Below are 21641 nucleotides of genomic sequence, written 5' to 3'. Positions count from 1 at the left end.
CTAGTCTTTGACAATTACCAATAGTGTCCACTGTCTTTAAGAGAAATAGATTTTCTATCAACTGCTGTTATACATAAACTTCTCAGACTCAAAGAAAGTTTTAATCACACAAATCTCCCGATGCTGGATTGTGGATTTGTTGGCAGGGGCCGACCGTCAACCGATGGGGGTGGGGTGTAAGGGCGCGACTCCGGATTTTCTACAAAGCTGGTCTTGTACAAATTTCGACATCGTTGGTGTAACATAATAAATGGCGGTAGTCTCTGGAATGCCCATTAAATGTAGAAATAATGACCAATGATTCTGAATGATGACGAAAAAAAGTAAATGCACAAACAACTAGAGAAACCCTAGTTTGAGTGGACAAGGGGAAATGCGTGAAATTGAATGCCCGTGTCACAGGGAATTCTGTCGTGTCCCCCCCCCCCCCCCGCACAACGGTCCGGTGACAGAATCTCCGAGTGGATTCTGTACGCCACGGGAGATTGCCCCCCCCACCCCCTATCGCTCATTTTAGCTGAAATTTTGCTCGGGCTTCGATCGCACGGCCACGACCCTGCCGGTTTTAAACGGGCGTTTAATAGTTTAATTTTTATAGCATCATTTGTTTCCCTCTGTGCGACTTATCTTTTTGCACAATAAAAACAAGACATCGGTTGTTCATTTTCATTAAAAATGCTAAATTTTTGAGAACATGTGCAGAGTAGGCTGCCTGCAAAATGTGTACAACAGTCGTTATTTCCTAAAACTAAGAAGACGACTTATCGTGATAATTTACCTCTCGAAGATGACTTCTCTACGGAAGCTTAGTCTCGTGTTGGCAACAAACATTATCAGAATAAGTCGACTTCTTATTAGTTCTAGGAAGTTGTCTTAGCAATTTGATTTGGGTAAGTCGCCTTTTTAATTTGTGGAAGTTATCTGCTTGGCAAGTTATACTATCATAATATATGGTGACTGCTCTATAATCCGACATCTCTATGTTCCGACATCCCTATGTTCCGACAACTCAACCTATATTCTACATTTCGAGTTGTCCCTCATATGACTCTGTTAAAAGAGTGGTGGTTCACTCTCTTAGAGGGGTCTCACTCAAGAACAGAGTGGAAAAATAACTTTTAAAAAGATGCAAACTTCAATCTAAAAGAGTACCACGCGAAACAGAGTTCCCTTATATGGCGCTTCAAAGAATGCCTTTTCACTCTTTTACGTTTAGTAGAGAGCATGTCAAAGATTGAAAGAGTGCAAGGAAGTCTTCAAGGAGGCACTGTTCCTTATGATGCGTAAAAACGTGAGCGTACGTACCTCAGCGCTCGTCCCTCTGCAGAGTTTGCGTTATGGATCAGAAGATGCGATGCAACCATAGAGCTATGCAACTTATGACGTCAACGTTCCAGTCTCAAAAAGGCTGGCGCGTGCGCGCGCACTAAAAAAAAAAGATAATTACAAATGTTGACGTCACAGAGGCTTTCAACTTTTTGTGTATTTGCGCGGAAAATTGTTGTGGGCAACGACACGTGCTCAACGGATGTTTCGTTTTCATTATGTGTGTCCGTCATTTTGCAAGCCAACATCCGAGGCACACCAGCTCCACGGAAAAATCTCAAGTGCTCACTAAAACTTAAAAGAGACTGAATTAAAACATTTGCCAAATGGAAAACATCAAATAACAGAAAAACAAAATGATGGACAACGAACACAGAACGACAGAAACTCTTCCAAAAGGTAAGCTTCATCTGTATAAGGAATGTTGAAGTTAATTTTAAAAAAACCTTGATAACACGAACTTTAAAACTAAACGAAAGGCTCCATACGCGTTGGGATTGATTCCCTCCATGTGTGGTTAAACAATAATGAAAGAAAGTGTCCGATAAGAACTTAACTTCTGTGAGCTAATAATCTTTTTTAAGACGGGAGACCTAACAATCCAGACAGAGATGTAATGGAATATTGACAAAATGTTATTGTCTTTTCATTTAAATTAAACCACGTGATTCTTTCAGACATACAAATAGCTCTCAAAAAGAAGACGACGCAGTAAATACGAATGCAGTGACAATTTTTTTAATTGTAATTTTTAATTGTCAGTCAATGCAATTATCAACTAATTATGCAATTGTCAACTAATTTTTTTGTTTTTCATCTCAGGGGAAGTCCCGACGGAAGCAGAGTTTGCGCGGTTCTTGTGTGACAAAACTTTTGTCGATTATTTTAATACATTCCTGTCGTTACCGGTGAGTACAAAAACAATTCATGTGACGAAAGAAGGAATATTATGTTAAAGAACTACTCTGACAACAATTTTATGAGAACTTGTTTAATTGTTGACAAATTTAATTTAATAGTTCATCAAGAAGAGGGGCAATAACTGGTTTGTAGGATTGGTTTAAAATCCTAAACGGCGAAAGCTGCCAAATGAAAGCAGACTAACAAATTAAATCAGTGCATGTCAGTTCTTCGGTCGGATGAAACTAGTCGATCCTATAAAAAAAAAGAAGCTTAACCCTCTAGTCCCCGCACCGCCCGAGTTTGCCGAAATAATTTTGTTTTTCTTTTCAAGACTCTTGCAGTAACTTTACTGAAATCGTAGTTCAAATTTTTTAAAGATAGCCAAGGCTTATTATTTATAATTAAACGCACAATTTTTGACCCTTTCGGTAATATTTGTACAAGTCCTCATTGGGGAACAATAAAAAACCCTACGGTAATATTTATGGCGATTATTTTTGTACAATGATAACATGGATACAATAGCTTTTCTAGGCTTTTATCTGGCTCAATGCTGATTGTTTGCGAAGGCATAATTTTTCGACAATATCACCATGAATGATAAATACAGTTTCCTTTGTGTTTACTAAATAAGCGTTTTGTTGGGTAAGTGCTAAATTATTTCATCATCATTAGCTTCGTCAAGTCAACTGTGAAGAGACAAATTAATAATGATCTATAAATAACTAGATGGATTCACCAATGCGTAGGCATACTATTAACTCCCTGGTTTTATTTTGATGTTTCTTATTTTCTACAAACAAAAGCTATAGCGAGGTTTCCTCATACCGCATAATACAGTGTATCGCTTTAGGTGGCTGGGCGGTCCAGTGGCTAAATGGTTAAGTAGTAGAACAAACTCTACCTGGCAGGTAGATACACTGCACATGGTGTTACTGCAAACCAAATATTTAAACCTCACCATGCAATGCCTAAAATCATATCAAACCAACTTGTAGACCCACTCCATCGGTTAAAATACAATTTTTAAAATGCAACCATGCCAGAAGTATTTCAGTGCCGATTGGACTTGCGAATAAACCAATACTGAACAAAAACAATTAATTTTATTTTGGACATTAAAAATATTTAATAAAACAATTATATATTCTTGTGTCGTATATAGGTATTCTCCCAACGTTTAGTGTACCGTTTTTCTGAGCAGACCTTCGAGTTGGATCCACCAATCAAGCGGACTCAGTATGTAAGTTTCGAAAGTCATTTTCGAAAAGTGAGGTTTATAAAATACTGACGGGTCACAAGCCGGAGCTATAAATGGCCGAAGTCGCAGTTTCGAAAAATGCGAGAAATTGGCTCGTTGTTGCTTTGTGCTCGGCACTTGGCAATGAATGATCTGTTTTAACTTATTGTGTTATTTTTAAATCTATGATTTGGGGTTGAACAAAGAAAATAATTACTAGAGCGGTATTTAAACCAACCACCGGCTTAAAAAGTGTCGGTGTCCAAGGGAAATCTGTCAACCGAAGATTTTTGAAGAAGGATGTTTCGAAAGAGGGTGCTATCAGATGAAGTTTGTACATGTACACAGTTCGCGTAAATCTACTGCCACACCGACGCTCTTTACCAACTGAGCTATCGAGCCCTATATTGGCAGTCTTTCTTTATTATGGTGTGGTTTATAACGTATTTTGTAAAGTAACAAAGAATATAAATCAAAATATGCCAATGGATTTTGTCAAAAGTGAATAACCCACAGAAAATATAACTACTCTAAATAATCTGACACAGCGTCTGGATCGTTTGAAGCTCATGAGATGGCTGCGTACCCAAAGAGCGCCCCTCTTCTTCAAGACAGATTTATATTTGGAATATCTTCTTTGTAAGCAACTTCAGAAGACGCAGTTGCATCTATCCTGTCCCTATGGTTTAGATCAAACTGGTAGGTATTTGAAATAAGACAAACAATTTTTTGAAATCTTCAAGGTGTCTTGGCCGAGCGGTTTGATAGTGCACCGGCTCACTGCGCCCAATTTCTTAGCGCTGCTTATACGGTGAGCAAATGTTCGTGCTTACTGTATGTAGCATACAAGTAATTGTGCTAAGCGTATTTAACAGGTTAGCAAGAAACTTGGGCAGCTTGCACGTTCACCATGGATTTGCATTGTGACGTCATTCATTTTCCTGCAATAAGCACACTCAGGAAGGTTAGCATGCCTTTTCGTGTGCTTTAGGGTTAGGAGATATATATGAACTGAAAATCGCACAGTAAGCACGAAATCAGCCGTTTAGCATGCGCTCTATGAAATTGGGTCCTGAACTCAAAATGTGAAATAAATTTGGGTTTCTTCATAAAAGTGTACCCGTAACACATCAAAAGTCTACCTGTCGTAAAGTAACGAGTCCTGTGAAAAGCATGCACTGTTGGTTGCCTCCAAGTTGCCTGTAAAAGTTGCCTCGTTTGACAAAGCCCCTTAGTCTTTACATAAAATTGTTTTCCCACTATGCCAAGTTTAAACATCTTACCTGAAAAATATTCTTAAAGGGGCCAAAGATAGAATGCTTGACAGGCGATTGATGTACCGTTGGCTGAGTAGAGTCTCAGGGATGCGAAAGTTCCGTCTTTTCTTGGAGCAGACAGCGGGAGAGAAGGCTCTTCATTTCTGGTTGGATGCTGAGAGATTCAGGAAGACTACCAACTGCCATGATGAGCATCGCGAACTGTTTCGGCAGATGGAGGCAAAATATTTCAAACATGGTGGGATGTTTGAGTTGCCCGAACACGCTAAGTGGCTCGCTTCAATCAAACCAGGTTACTTTCACCTTGCAGATTTTTTTTAATTTCACTAAAACTATGAATTGTTTGAGTGCCTTCAGACGTTTTGCTATTAATTTAAGTACTTTATGGTGATCAAACCCTCAAACAAAAACCTTTAGATTTTGTGTTTTAAACCCAAGTAAAAAAATATTTCCTGGAGGTTCACATCACCAAGTTACAAAGTAGGCCTATATGGACATTTGCGTCGGGGATAGAAAATATTAATTTTGGTTTTTACCCATACACCGCTGTGTGTTACCAATGTATACAAAGTTACTAAGTGTTGTTCGTCCCCTTGCACCCAACCGTGTTCCACTAATTCCTTTATGGTTCTATAAATTGTACACATATATGTCACAATCTAACAAAACCTTGCATTCTTTGCACGACAGAAGACCAGAACGAGCCTGCATCAGTTGCTCCCAGACCCCATCAACGAGAGCGTCGACAGAGCCATTTTATCGTCAGCGGTGTGGAGGTAGAATCTCACCTCCCAGGGGGCTCCCTCTACGGTGTAAGCCATGAATGGCTCATAGCTCCAGATGCCTTCGTGGTCATCCAAGGTTTCTTCCTCAAGACACTTCAGAACTACTGGGTGCCTAGATACCTCCTCCACGCCAAGGCCAAATGGCTTCGACATCAACCCCGTGCCCGAGGAGAGGTGCTGGTCTACAGACCCGACAGCTTTGCAGTCCGTGTTCGTAGTTTATCAGACCTCGTTGGAGATGGTGAAGATGAGAACGCAGTCGACTTCTCCACGAAAGCCAAACAGGTGGTACGTGCTGGGAGCAGGTTGAAGAAACAGAGTGCGCTCAATTTGTTGTCGATGTTCAGCTCTCCTGGTATGCGACGATCTGAGATGGCAGCTATCCTGAAACTTGAAGACTCTGGCGAGACTATTGGAGGCAAACCTCGAGATGAGACTGACCTTGTTGGTGTCAGTGGAGGGGAAGGGTGGAAGACGGAGGATTTCCCGCTGCCTACAATCTCAGAGGAGGAGGAGAAGGAGGACAGCATTGCTAGCGTAGAGAGTAGAGGGTTGATCGTCTCCCCTACTCCTTCACCAGAACAACTTAGATCTGTCTCCGTCAGTCCAGTGAAATCTACCCAAGGGGAAGATTCTGTCCCTGGTAAGAACTACTATGTGTTCTTTTTACCAAATGTTTTTTTTATATACTTATATTTTCTTCAATCAATCAACACCTTTTTCCATACTGTCATGAACAAAGTGATGCAATAATATACATGTACTGCAATAGTGACAGAGTAGTTCAAGTCAGTAGAATAAGCAAAGAAAGGAGTCAGATTAGAACTTGTTTGTACGTTAAGAGTCTTGTGATATATTTATTAATCTTGTTTTCATAGCTTTATAATCTTCCACGATTGGAATTTGAAATGGAATTGTATCATCATTAATGACAACAAACCGTTTGACGTCAATTTTTTTTAATGTTTTTGTTTGTTTGAAGGAGCGCCCGAACCAAGAAGTAAGTATCTTGACGTAAAACAAGAACCAAGAAGTAAATCATTGGATGTCAAACTAAAAGAAGAACCAACAAGTAAATCTCTTGATGAAAAAGAAGAACCAAAAAGTAAATCTCTTGATGAAAAAGAAGAACCAAGAACCAAGTCTCCGGATAAAACAGAAGATCAAAGTCAAAAGAGTCCAAATAAATCTCTTACTGACCTTGATCTGGACAAAAAAGACACAACTACCACCGAAGGCAGAACATCTCCTTCATCCCCGGTGAGAATGTCTATGGATCTACCAGTACCAGGCCTTTCCTCAATCGATGAGGATAAGACTCCAAGATTCCCGCAGGGTGGGCGAAAGCGTCGCAGCAGCGTAGCTGTGCCGTACCAGATCAGCTGCGACTCGAGCTCATCTGTTGGACGAAGCTCAGTGTCTGGGGATTCAATACACACACCATCTCTGCGAAGGATGTCTCTACCATCAGGTACTGGGTTAGTTCCATCTTCCAGTAGCCTCAGTAGCTCGCGTGGAGGTACTACGACAACGACAACCAAGAAGGTTATTAAACCTCCACGTCGAGCACGAGCTATGTCAAAGGAATTCAGGCTTGCAGATTTCTCAATGATGGTCAAATCACTAGACTCGGCTGGTGGTGGGACTAGGTCAGTGGCTTCAGAAGGGTCTGTAGATGCTGATAAGATCGCCTCGTTCGGAATGCCGCAGCTAGAGGCAGATATTGCGGCTCTACAAACTCACAAACAGCAGGAAGAGCGGAAGAAGGCTGAGAGATTGGCCAGTAAGAGACATCGAAGAAAGTCTGTCATTGCAGAAGATCCAGATGCCACTGATGGGAAACATGGGAAGAAGGATGGAAAAGGTGTAGATCCACTTGCAAAAGGTTATCACCGTGGCCGCAGGGGCTCAACTGTCTCAAAGCTCTCTGGACGTCAGGTATCCCAACTTACCAGAGCCAATCTTGCCATGTTGGAGGCTGTTCACAGAGGCAAGTGGCATAAATCTAGTTATGCAAATCGTAGCAGTAAAGGGCCAAAAGACGCTGGAAAGCTAGGTCTCGGTCACCATCTTGGGAAGTATGGAATCAAGAGTGATGAGTATGAAGTCGACGCTGGGCCAACTAAAGACTACAGCACTTTGACATTTCAGGAGAAGCTAAAACATGATTCCAAGAAATTGTCCAGGATACCCATCCTCTCGCCAGCTCAGCTAGAACCGAGAATCGCCATCGAAAGTCTAAGAGAAAATACATTCTCTATCGGGCCAAAGCTTCCTGACATCAAAGCAGGAGTGCATCTGAAGCACCTGGAAGCATTGTCCATCTCCAAGCCCTTCTACAAAGGGTATGGTCTAGGTGAGACCAACTTTCGTGAGAAACATCGATTACTGATTGGTGCAATCTCAGCTGACAAACTAGCTGGAGGTCCGCTCTTCAGTTTCCTCCAGAGACGAGAGTTTGAAACTGAGCTCAGCTACCTCAAATTCTGGCTCACCTCACAGGAGTACCTAATGACCGGGACATATATCAGTGACATCGAGGGATGCCTGTCAAGGCATAAGCTCGCCAGGCAGATCAAAGCTTCTTTTCTCACCCAGACCGGAGAATGTTACATTTCTCTTGGAGACCAATTGGCAAAGGAACTATGTGAGCAGCTCCCTCGAGACATTGCCGACGAGCTCTTGGTTCACGCTCAGAACTTGTCTTGTGAAGCCCTGAAAGACTGCTTCCAAGATTTCCAAAGGAGTGACCGAGAGGAATTTCTCTCAAAGACGGTATGTATAAAGTCTTCAACAACATCTAATATTTCATGAGATTAAGTTCTGGTTGAATTCAAAATGATGTCAACCCTTCACAACAATGAGAGAGATCAAACATTATTTGATTCTTTGGGGTTTAAAAAAAATATATACATATATTTGTGTTCATACTTATGTTTATTTTGTAGACTTCCCGTAAAAACTACCGACTCGACGCTTACTCACGAACCAAGGCCCGGCCTACCGCAGGTCTCCCCGACTACCTCCCGCAAAAGGGCAGTACAGACTCACTGCATAAGATAGAGACATCAAGTCACTTAATCAACCAGCTTGTAAATAATGCCCGGGAGAACACCGATGGTGGAAGGATGGGCAAGACGGAGCTGGAAGAGGGAACTGTCAATGCTGTTGCCCCGTATCGGATGTGGAGGGCACTTCAGCTGGCAGAAACTGCCTCCAGGGCAGGTATAGTCTCATATGCCTCCAGGGCAGGTAAAGTCTCATAAGTTTGGAATAATATAACCAGTACTTTTTAACATCTTCATGTTTTTGATCATTTTATAGTAGGAAATAAATGTAGTGTGTTTCAGTAAATCAAAACATCAAATGATGTATCGATGAAAAAGAAATTTGCATAAATGTTATAATTGAGATTAGAATTAAGCGCACAATTTGTTTTTTTCGTCAGCAGTTTACCAACCGAAATAGCTAGTGGTGTCACTCCCATGATTTTGTTTTACCAGTTGTGTGTGTATACGGGTTCATTGATCATCTTGATTTGTATGATGTGTAGTAGAGTTGCAATTAATTTGTGTGTAATACTGTGATGACCTTTGTGAATAAACAATAATGTTACCAATCTATCTATGTAGGCTCGTTTTATTTTTGTAATCACCAATCTTTGCTGTTAAACAGCTCATTTAAAATTTGGAACTATAAAAGGTCTCGAAATATATAATGAATAGGGTAGATGGCCTTAGCTTTCGATCCAAGCCGGACCTTCTTCAGAGGCATAAAAATATAAATATAGGCCTCGAAATATAAGTATAACATTTATATATTATTTTTTGTAATTACCAGTCTTTGCTGTCAAACAGCTCATTTAAAGTATATGGAAATATTATGTAAGATCTCGGAAACACAGATTTCTATTTGCATATTATTATACCAAGAATCAAAATCTGTGTTTTGATTTAGTGGCTGACTCAGCTGGAGCAAGTGACCCAAGTGATCCTGACAGCGACAGTGAAGACGAAGGAAGTCTCAGACGAAAACTTACAACTGTGTACAGAAAACGTCAGTTTATTCACAATTTTGTTTCTATTTAAATAACATTGATTAGAGAGGGTAAAAAAATAGTCTCTTCAAAAAGTAAACCCCTTTAAAAGCCAACATATTCTGTACAAAATTTACAGAATTTTCAAATTTGTTCACAAAATATTTGTTGGGTAACAAAACAGTTGCTGCAGTGGAAGCACTTTATCTAATCCACCATACACATAATAACAAAAACCTGTAAGTTTGAAATCGATCGGCCATCTGGGTCATAAGAATAAAAAAAAAATTAAGCAAAAAAGATTACACGTTTATTTTTTTGCCTGTTGCCAAAATGAATAAAACGCTCACTGAGCGATAAACTCCAAACAGGAAAGTAGTTCTATTTTTTCTCATCAAACATGACATTTTAGACACAAATATTTCAAGGTTGATTTCAACGCTGTTATCATCATTAGACCGTGTGAGTTTTATGCAAATCTGTAATCTTTATAGACGAGTTTTTTTCTTCTTCCCATTTCTGTAATGTTCCTTAAAACAAAAGGCAAACCGAAGCCGGTTAAAGATGTCAAACCAAGGCAGTCTTATGACGTGATAAGACGGCGAGATGTAGGGATACACCGAGTCTTACAATCACGAGAGAGTAAACACGTGACGGATGAAGATTCATCTGGAGCTGGTGGGAAGGCAGTCTGCCGTGTCATAAGGAAGGATGGGAGGACTATTCAGAGACCACCGAGACCCAAGTAAGAATGGACCCTTCCCATGAAATATGCTAATTACATTCACGCATGCGTACAGACCATGTTGGTTGGCAAACGCCATAGAGTTGTGCACTAAGCAGACGCGCAATCGCGTCTGCGTCACGCACCCATTAGCCGTGTACAAAACAGCGCGATATTCCCTCATTTTGCCAACCAAAACGTTAGTGCGCACGCGCTACGTGCAATTTACATATTTCATGGGAAGGGTCTATTGATCTTGAGGAATTTGTTTAGCATGCACTTGCTATTTTGCAGCCATAATTCACATCATTCTTACTGGTGCCATGCTATTTTTTCGCTAATGTATTATTTTGCTAAGCAGCATTTTGCAATTAATATGTTAACAGAAAGAACAAAATTGTTTAAAAAATTTAACTAGTGCAGTATACATAGAGGATCTTCCAAATTTAGATATTACCAAGTCGGTACTTGCCAACAATGTTTAAAAAAACACACAACTAATTTACGCCGACCTATAAATTGTACTGTTCGTTCATCTCAGAAAATCGCTCCTCTATGGTTAACTGTGTCAAAATTCATATTGCTTAGCAATTGCGTGCTTAGCCCGGATACCAGCCACATAATGCATATGTGACATCTGGTAGTTTAGCTGGTAATCTTATTCTGGTAAGCAAAATTTGTTTATGCTTAGCCAATTTTGTTTGCTCCATTAAACAGCTCAAAAGAGATATGAACCAGGTCGTAACAATGCATTTAAACAAAGACCGTTCTCTTTCACATTTTTCTTCTTGGATATAGAACCTTTCAGGATGTTCTCCGTGACACCAGCCACCAGGAGTTTCTGAAACGGTTCTTGGTTCAGAAGAAGGCTGACCTACCGCTTCTGTTCTGGCAGGCTGTCGACAACATGAAGTCAACTAGTAGGGATGCCAAGGGTCGACAGTCAAGAACCATCATGATTGTCCGCAAATTCTTTTGCAAAGCAACCGACTTTGGTAATTGATCAAAAAGCTCAATTTTATACGAAAACAGCCTCTGTTTGAAACCTTTGTGACTGTGAAAGAAATATACAAAAGTCATCATTTACAAAAAGTCATCTGAAGACATGTAAAACCAGACCCAAACAACAAATATAAAGGTATATATTGAATTATTCTTTGGTGATTTCAGCAGTATTAAAGGTTGAACATATTTTAGAGGTACGTATTGTTGTTGTTGATGTTGTTTTGCTTCTTTGTTGTTGTTGTTATTGTTATTGTTGTTTTGTTGTTGTTGTTGTTGTTGTTGTTGTTGTTGTTGTTGTTGTTGTTGTTGTTGTTGTTGTTTTTGTGTTGTTGCTGTTGTTGTTGTTGGTGGTGGTGGTTTTTGTGGGTGTTTGTTTTGGTGGTGGTGGGGGGGGGGTGTCGCAAAACTGAACCATCATCTGACATCATCATTAGCATATTGCATTTTTAAGAGAGTTGGTGTCTTTTTTAGGTTAATTTAGTTTGTTACGATCTCTGGAGCCGCCTGCGATATTGTCAGATATTAAAACTGATGGCAGAGTTAAACCATATAGAGCAAGGGCTAAACTAAACTATAACACATCTTATTGCTGCTTTAGGTGGTGCCTTACAGTGTGACGCAGAGATCATTCAAGACATTCCAAGCTTGGAGAAAGTGACTCCACCGATGTTGTTGTCTGCCCAGGCATGTGTGGCTAAAAGCCTTGAGGAGAAATGGTAAGCCATCCATCAAGTATGGATCTTGCTTCTTAGGACACTATTGGTAATTACTCAAATAATTGTTAGCATAATACTTACTTGGTAATGAACAACGGAGAGCTGTATACTATTACAAGAAACACTATTGGTAATTACTCAAAATAATTGTTAGCATAAATACTTATTTGGTAATGAGCAACGGATAGCTGTGTAAAATATTGTAAGAAACAGCTCCCTCTGAAGTAACGTAGTTTTTGAGAAAGACGTATTTTCTCACTCACTAAACAAAAGTTTCAGAAGAGTGTAGTTTCAGAAAATGTTGACTTGAACTGACTTTTGTTGAATCGATCTTTTCCCTTGTGATATTTTTTTACTTCGCCGATTCCATCTTACCACCCAAGTAACCTTTTATATCTTGTATAGGTTTGAGCAATATCAAGACACATTCCCTGAGGAGGCGTCCGATGAGGAGAATGAAGACGGAAGTGGCGATGAGGAACAGAGACTTCCTCCGAGACAAAAGAATGTTAGTTAAACATTTGTCAGATAGCTCAGTTGGTAGAGCGCCGGCATACTAATCCGGAGTTCGTTGGTTCAAATTCTGCTCTAGTAAATTTGTCTCTGTTCAACGCCAATTTATTTTAAATTTACCCAGTCAGTTTCCATTAAGGTTTACTATCAAATATTTGTTTCCAGTGAAACTGAAAATAACAATATTTATGATGCGGATTTGATAAGTTAATATATTACTTTAATAAGCTCTATCCATAAATGTCAGTCAAATATTTTTGTGAAACTGAGAGTGGAAGTATTCAACTGAAAAAACTGTAATAATCCTAAAACTTTTATCATCCAAGACACATGACCATTGCTTCGTTCTTCGGATGGGACGTAACGCCGTTGGTCCAATGTGTTATGTAATGCATGTAAAAGAACCCAGTACTTATCGAAAAGAGAAGGGGTTAGCCCCGGTCTTCCTGGCTGTGGCTGTTGTATGCGCCGTAGCCCCTGATAAACCCTTATAAGGTGCTAAATAATTGGGTCTCAGAACTCATCACTTCAATAACCTATCTTTCTGAAAGTTTGTATATACTCAGCGCCTTGAGTACCTTGTTTGGTAGATACGTGCGCTATATAAGACTTCGATGTTATTATTATTTATATGCAACTGCAAAAGATTTGCCAGCCCCGTAATAGAAGCAGTTAAGGTATTTAAAAAATGCATACTACAACAGTAAATTTCATCTCTCAAACCTCGACAAAAATGAACAGAAAGTTACCAAAAACACCTAACCCTGTCAAAGTTATATTCTTGACGCAGATTCTACAATTGAATAATTTGTTGTTATTTATGCTCTGTGTACAGAAAGCTCTGTGGGCAATGTTTATCAACAATGTGACGTCATTCCGCAGAGGTCTGATGAGCACAGCCACTCTGAACGCCTTCAAGACATTCTTCTCTAAAGAGGTTCAACGAGAACTCGAGAGTAAGAGCTCTTTAAGACTCAAGGGTCATGATACACAGGGCAATTTATAGGCAACAATCTCCAAGAAGAGAATCCATTCACATTTGAAAGTTCACGCTATTATTCTTAAGGGCCGATTAAGACATCGTTTCAAAACTGACCAAAGTGGTCCGTTGTAGCATGTACATGCAGCTGGTTGGCCCGTAGATATTGTTGATATGAGAATGCCCCAATGGTCATATTATCACACAATGCAATTTACAGGCAGCCATTCAGTTTAAGGCAATCTCCAAAAAGAGAAGATATTCACATTTGAATGTTCACACATTATTCTTGGAGATCGTACAACACAGTTTAAAAGGTTTACTCAAGTGCTACCAAAGTGGTCCTTATAGCATGCACTGCAGTTGGTTGCCTCCAAAGTTGCCTGTAAAAGTTGTCTCGTGCGACAAGGCCCTTTCGTTACCTTGTGTATAATGTCTGCAAAACTCCCTTAAAATGATGATTATGTATGTGATAATGCATGTAAATGCTAATACTCTGGGACATTGATTCCCAAAATGGCGAGAAGAATTTACCTAAATAGAAAAATAGTTCGGTATTTAATCTTTTTAAAAAAAGGTCGGAGGAGAAAAAAAAACCACCGCAATAGTTGTAAATTTGATATATTATTAGAACTTTTTTATAACGAAAACATGATGCAGCTTGCTCTTTAATCCTACCCTGTCATGTTTCCCTGCATCGAACAATGGTCCAGTAATCGATCCTTTCCTACCAAACATCCTTTGTCCTCACCACTTTACTCCTATTGGTTCATAGCCACCAATCGTTTCTGAAATAGAAACTTTGATTGGATTTAATTTTCCCGCTTCTTTCAGGATCCTTCCCTTAATCCCCTTCTCCTCTCTTTTTCTATAAATGGATGTATTTGTTTGTAATTGTCTTATGCATCTGAAGAAGGTCCGGTTTCGATCGAAAGCTAACGCTATCTACCCTACTCATTATATTATTATAATTGTTTTTATATATATAGAACAGAAACAGACCGGTGTACAGAGCAGGAGAATGATCAGTAACAAAGTCATCATTGTGGAAAAGCTACAGAATGATCTCAGCTTCTGGGCGGAGGTTGAAAGGTCAGACTCAAACATTTGGAACTTAATTTGTTTAGAAGTTATCCAGTACATCATGACTCATAATGTAGACCACATTCAAGTTGAGAAAATAACTTGTTTTTGTTAAAATTGGAGTAAAATAATTTCTTTTGTAAGCATGCAGTTTGACCCGGTTACAGTCGTTTTTGAGGACCCATTACTTCCATTACAAGAAAGGCCCAAAACCAATGAATTTATCCTTGATTTCACCTTACCTTTTCAATCTAGCAATTAAGAGAATTATTTTGGTTCACTTTACAGATTTAAAGAGCTAGCAGATTCAGCCGCGCGAGCAGCAGCCAGTGGTACATACACAATAGATGACGAGGAAATGGTCCAACGTAAAGCCAAGGCACTCATTGATTGCTACATAGACTCACAGGTCCCGCCAAAAGTTCAGGTACAACAAATGCAATTTGAAAACTAAAACATTTCCATAAGATACCAGCAAGACTGAAGGGTGACATTTTAGGGGGGTACAGGTGATGCATCCACTCTTCTACAAGCTAAGAGCAATCTGGCCAAGTTTCGGTTGATCTTTTTCTTAAACAAGCCCATTTTCGGCACTGTTAAAAAAAAAGCCATTGGCCTAGTGCTGTAAGACAATTTGATGCAAAAAACAACAACAACCAATTCTTTGCGTGTAAATGGAGAAGCAGTTAAACAATGAGCTATCACATTAAAGCTCATAAAATGGTTAGCTTATAAATTAGTATAATAATAGTCGTTCTAAAATGGTGGGGGGGGGGAGTGGAGATTGGATGTGGCATGGATACCAAATGGGGGACCCGTGTATACATGTGAAACCCTATTATAGTATTGGCGCTGTCAGAAATGCTTTTGGGAGAATAAATGTGTTATAAAAGTACATTGCAAGCTTGTGATTTGCTTTTAAAGGCAGTGGACACTATTGGTAATTACTCAAAAAAATTATCATCATAAAACCGTTCTTGATTACAAGTAATGGGGAGAGGTTGATAGTATAAAACATTGTGAGAAACAGCTCCCTCTGAAGTGACTTAGTTTTCAAGAAAGAAATAATTTTCCATAAATTTGATTTCGAGACCTCAAGTTTAGAATTTGAGGTCTCGAAATCAAGCATCAGAAAGCACACAACTTCGTGTGACAAGGGTATTTTTCTTTCATTATTATCTCGCAACTTCGACGACCAATTGAGCTCAAATTTTCACAGGTTTGTTATTTTATGCATATGTTGAGATACACCAACTGTGAAGACTAATCTTTGACAATTACCAATAGTGTCCACTGTCTTTAAATTGATATAACTAAGCCTCTTATCATAATTAGATACGTGACCGACACTGTCTTTGTGTCTGTCCTACAAACTACTTATTTCCTCTTCAATGTCCGTTTTCCTCAATGATCAGATCAATATAACTCAAGAAGTAGCGGATGAGATCTTAGACATAGCTGCGAATGGTTTGATAGAGAGAGGCATCTTCCATGATGCTGCTGTTTCAATCTTCGCCGTTCTACTCTACTGCTGGAAGAAGTAAGCTAGTCTCTTATCAGTTTATAATTATTGAAAGGCATAAAATTAGCTAATCCTTCTTTATGGGATCAAGCACACTTGTGGGTATCATCAAAGGGTCAGAGATTTTACACTATAGACCACAAGCCGGAGGCCAGTAGTTTTGTTTTAAGGCCAGTCAACTTTTGACCGGGCAAGTCTGACAGTCTTATGTTTATCTATACTACATGTAATATCCCACTGTGTATAAACATCTCGAAAAGAAATGTTACATTTTGACGGGTCGTCCCATCACACCTACCGATATACATTTCTGCTGAGCAAAATCTGTCTGATTTTAGACATACACAAGTCGGATCCTCTGAATACGTCATGCCAATGCGATTAGAAAGAAAATGAATCTAGAATTACTGCAACTTAATTGCCGACTTTCAGAAAGATAATTAATCTGCAACTACTGCAAGTCGCAACTTTATTGTCAACTTTCAAAAGTGGCGTTTATTCAGTCGAGCTCATCTAACTTTCAAGATGTGATGTCCTGAAGACATTTATGTGACCTTTTTTGAAGTGATCATTTATGAGATGTTAGTTCATTTTGGTTTGTATTAATTAATCAAGGTTTTGTAAGGAGAGGTTTGCTCCAAGTAAGAAACCCAGTAGATCTGAGGTACCCACTGAACCAACGAAGAAGAAGAAACGAAAGAGGAAACGTCATCCATCAACCCCACGTGTAGCTGGTGTCAAGATTAAGACGGTCACTGGGGCTTCAGGTTGGTGATTACACTACAAATTATCATTGTTATATATTATACAATGAGATGCTAGATATGGCTGTAGCTTTCGATCAAATCGGGACCTTCTTCAGAGGCATACGTACAAACATATCCATTAGTTTGCTGATCTGAAACAAATATTAGGGTTTCGGCAACGACACGCCATAGGCCCTATTGTTTGAAAATTATTGGTTTACACTTTCTGAACAGAACAAAAATTTAAAGTTCACAGCTTTACAAATAACTTACAGGGTTTACAGAAGGTAATGGTGAAAGACTTCCCATTGAAATATTATTCAATGAAATGGTTTACTTTTTGAGAAATATTAAAACAATTATAAATTCTCGATATCGAGAATAACTGATTTATTTTAAAGACATGTCATGACACTGCGGAAACAAGGGTGGGTTTCCCCGTTATTTCCTCCAGACTCCGATAACCGATTGAGCCTAAATTTTCACAGGTTTGTTATTTTATATATAAGTTGTGATACACGAAGTATGGGCCTTTGGACAACCATGTTTATCGATGTTGTGCTAATGCTTTAAACAGCCAGAATTTTTAAAGAATTTAAAATCGAATTCAACGTAACTCATTTCTATTTTCCATTTCCCTCTGTTTAACTAGTTGACGACCCCCCTAAGTTGCAATTTAGTCTGCAGAGCGGCGTCCAGCTAATTCTACCACCCAAACCCCACGTCAGGGAACGCGTCCGTGCAGCCATACGGCAGCTGTATCCCGACGCTGGCAGCCTCGATAAACACGGGGACGAGAAACTGCTACAACTCTACCAGGCAGCTCAACAGCTCCATGCGCAGGGTAGTTTCGCACAGCGACGGATGAGCCGATCCGTCGGGCAGAATCTGCAAATGGAATCAGGGCAACTGGCCAGCTTGCTGCCCGGTGGAGCAACTGCTCTCTGAGTACTCACTAAGTTCAAATACTAAAGTCATATTTAGCATTTAAGGGTTGGGTTTATAGTGACAGATTGTTTTCATATGATCACAATGAACCTTATGCATTGACGTCATCCAGCGGCCATCTTAGTGGAAAAACGGTGACGAAACAGTCGAAACGCACAGATTTGTACGCGCGGTGCACATGATTGGCCAATGAACAACCTCCTTTTGACCTCTAGGTGAGGGCGCCCTAATGAAATGACGTCATGTGCATAAGGTCTATAAAGTTAACAGTCGCGCGCAAAAATGAGTGCACCGAATCTCATCAAAATTACGATTATTATTTTTATTGTCAAAAGTTGGTAGGGCGGAAATTCAAATTTCCATAATAACTGTTTGTGTAATAGTTCAAAGAGATGTGAACAGATTGCTAAAGGACAAGACTCTGTGTGGCTCTTTTGTAAAATGAGATGATATAGTATTTATGTCACATGATTTTTGTATGTACGTAATGTAAAGTTATTGACCTCTTTTGACTTTGCACAAATTATTTAAATGGATGAAAAATCGGAACGAAAACTGTCAAGTATTTTCCCCTTTCCAATTATTAAAACACGTGTGCACTATGTACAGATTTTGTTAAAATAAAAGATTTGAGTAGACCTAATTATGAAAGTTTTTAGAAATTGCGTATAACAAAAAATATTCAATAATAATGCTGACACTTGGAGGATTTGTGGATTAACAATGGATAGATAGGCCACTTGATAAAATTTCAAAAGAAATAATTCACTGACAAAAAGACACTTTACGATTAAGTAAACTACATTAAAAAAAACTATAAATAAGAAATGACCTGCCAGCGTTTTGTTTGAGTAGTAGCATGACGTTAACATGGTTTGTAAGAATTTTTAAAAACATGTATTGCAACTTGACTTTTAAGTTGTAAAAGCTCGAGGTGGAAGAATAAAAAATAAACAAATAAGAAGAAAACAGTTCATTTTGTGCTGTACTAATGATTTTCCCATGTGGTCTGAAAAACAGCATGCATCTACGCAATGCGACCCTTTTCTGTGGATTAACCATAAAACAAGTCATTGATTTGTCTTCAACTGCCATGGAATAAAAGTCCACGATATAAACTAGTCGACTACATTACACAACATCATTAGCTTCGACCAAATAAAATGCTCCAAAAGCCCCAGAAACCGTCAGCATCCGTCAAAATGAAACACAAGTAGACAACACAAAAGAAGAGATTGTTGGAATGGAGGGGGTGGGAAGGTTGCATAAAGGGGAGAAAAACCTGCAAAGGAACTTAGAAAATCATACAGCAGGTCGCCCATTGTATTTTCTTCCTCCATGGTATATGGTACGTGGGTGAATACGAGGTGTCGTTAAACGACCGCGGTACCACGGACTCCTTTGTTGTAGTGAACACATGAAAGGAGTCCGTGATTAGGGCTAGTTATAGGTTTCTCTACGAGATTCGTTCGGCTTTCGTCTCCCAAGCGAACCTCATAGTTCTAGGAGTAGGTGTAGGTCTTCGCTTACCATTAGATGTCCTCAAGATATTGTCCTACATATCGACTCCACATCGTCAGAATACCCATACCACATAAAATCCACAGAACCCTTCAACTTCACTACGACCGAGCATGCACAGCGCCACACAGGCGTCCCTTAGTGGCCGGGATATAGGTAGGTGGATGTGAACCAAAGGCAATAGGTGTGAACGGAGTACTTGTATACATGTACCCCCTCCACGTTCAGTAGGGCAACTCCTCGCCTGTGGGCCGTCATGTGAGCTTATGTAAATTTGTTTAACAAAAGCTCATAAACATATTCTTTAATCTAAAAGATTCGTTAAAATTGGCAGGAAGAAATGATTTGTTATCGTCTATCATGCTTCGCTCATTAGAAGTGGTGAAGCAGTCTTATGCCGTTTTTTTTTGGGTAATAGGTCGTGTCTGAATTTGTGGTTAGTCTGCTACGGCTTTCGCTTAGAAATATGAGGTCCATAGCAACATCCTTAGAAACAGTCGTAGCCATAACTGTAGCTGCCAGTTCGGAGAAGGCTTATTTATTGTAGGCTGTCGAACAGCATTTTCAAAGAGGTGCCTTATCCGGCTAGTTTACATACTAAACAGTACATTACTCAACTCGGCAATTGGTCAAAGAATGCATGGAATCTCACAATCAAAATAGAAGGAATGCTAAATTCCAACGTATATAGGTTTTTGTCAACCTGGATTCTCAACAATTGTTATTATAAATTAAAGCAAACAATACAACATTTTTACAATAGGGCCTAAAAAAATCACACGATACTTCAAGTTACAAAATCAGCATTGTCCATTTAATTGCATATTGATTTAAAGATCTTTTACAAACAATATACTTTTAAAGTAGGATTTGAGCAGTAACAACCAGAACGATACAACAACAAAATTGTATAAAAAATTACATTTCCATTCTATCCAGTCATATTTGTGTGTACATTTTGCACGTACAAGAGACCTATCTGCATTGTTCAGCCATGAAACAGTTCTAACTTAACTTTATACCTGGGAAAGTTTCTGAGTCGCATGACGACTCTGGTGAGTTGTGATTGGTAGTTTCCCTACTTAATTATGTCACATGACTACTTCAGTGCATTATTATTGTTGGATGAAGAATTGTGGCTTAGAAACCGGAATATCATTTTCAATTTCATTTTTTTGGTAATCAAATCGAGACATAAAAAATTGTGACCTAAAATTGAAACTGTTAGAATGAACTTGACAAATAATTTGATACTGATGTATGTTTAAAGCCAACAGATTAAACACATACTAATTTCATGTGAGTATAGTTTTAAAAATGGTTGTTATACCAATTGACATATCAATCTACTGTAAATATACAGAGAAATTGTTTACAGTGTACCAATAGTTTGCCCTTTTTCAACTTGTGAAAGCTTACGTAGGATTTGGAACTTTGCATGGTGGAAACTCGATATGGAAAGATTTGCGGTATAACACCATGTAATGACTATCTCCAATGAGTTGGGGTGGTTCTGAAAAGAACCGTTGGTTTCAACTCAACGTTTTGATCAGTATGCTCCAATCGTCTTCAGGAGAAACGTTTTGATCAGTATGCTCTGATCGTCTTCTGGAGAAAACTTTCTCCAGAAGACGATCAAAAACGTCAAGTTGAAACCAACGGTTCTTTTCAGAACCACCCCAACTCATTAGAGATAGTCAATACATGGTGTTACCGCAAACCTTTCCATATTGTGATAACTTGAACATTTTCAACCACTTTTCAAACTGATTTCAAAGTCAAACTGTAAATCATTCTAGCTACCTTCTGCCAAAATAAGTTGAACATTTTATTTCAGAGCTACTGCCAGCGAAAATATGTGTTACTTTGCAGTATACACCCCAAAAGATCTTTCAAATAAAAACAAAAACAAAAAGTGATTTTATGTTTACTTGCATAGCATAATCAAGAAAGAAAGTTTATAATAAAAAATAATGAATGTTTTAATCATAAAAAATATATTAGGTGAGATGGTTATGAAGAAATAGTTAACACTAAGACTGATCAACAGAAAGGGTATCTTGCCTACCTCTTTCCACACACAGTAAAACCAAATAACTTGAATAAACATCCAATCACAATAACTAGAAACAAATCCGTTTTTCAAGTCTAATTTTAACTGTTCATTTCAGAAAAGTCAATTAACAATTAGTAAAAAAAATAAAGCAACTGATCAGTCAATCTACACATATAAGCACACAAATTCTCACATGCATAATGCACTGATTATAAGAAAAGAAAAACCAAATGTGCCCGAATCCAGTGACGTGGCTCTGGC

At 38.9% G+C, this 21641-nt stretch overlaps 1 protein-coding gene across 1 annotated transcript; it reads left to right on the top strand.

Annotated features, from left to right (window-relative positions):
• The first annotated feature begins 1682 nt into the window (after positions 1-1682).
• On the top strand, positions 1683-17803 carry LOC117289176. The gene is made up of 19 exons (XM_033770174.1): positions 1683-1725; positions 2149-2234; positions 3395-3472; positions 4018-4168; positions 4772-5038; positions 5437-6174; positions 6514-8306; positions 8480-8756; positions 9489-9587; positions 10111-10312; positions 11090-11286; positions 11895-12012; positions 12418-12520; positions 13361-13481; positions 14494-14596; positions 14876-15014; positions 16003-16127; positions 16725-16876; positions 17508-17803. Exons 1-19 carry the CDS (start codon positions 1683-1685, stop codon positions 17801-17803), a joined length of 5088 nt encoding a protein of 1695 aa, XP_033626065.1.
• The last annotated feature ends 3838 nt before the right edge of the window (positions 17804-21641 follow it).

Source organism: Asterias rubens, chromosome 4 (genome assembly GCF_902459465.1).
Source record: "Asterias rubens chromosome 4, eAstRub1.3, whole genome shotgun sequence".
Taxonomy (NCBI): Eukaryota; Metazoa; Echinodermata; class Asteroidea; order Forcipulatida; family Asteriidae; genus Asterias; species Asterias rubens.
This window is presented reverse-complemented; position numbering and strand designations above follow the sequence as displayed.

What these genes read in the sequence shown, in the direction of transcription:
- LOC117289176 (XM_033770174.1), top strand. Translation starts at nt 1,683, where the DNA reads ATGATGGACAACGAACACAGAACGACAGAAACTCTTCCAAAAG. An exon ending in AGGGGAAGATTCTGTCCCTG is followed by an intron (nt 6,175 to 6,513) that starts GTAAGAACTACT and finishes GTTTGTTTGAAG; the next exon opens with GAGCGCCCGAACCAAGAAGT. An exon ending in GACGGTCACTGGGGCTTCAG is followed by an intron (nt 16,877 to 17,507) that starts GTTGGTGATTAC and finishes CTGTTTAACTAG; the next exon opens with TTGACGACCCCCCTAAGTTG.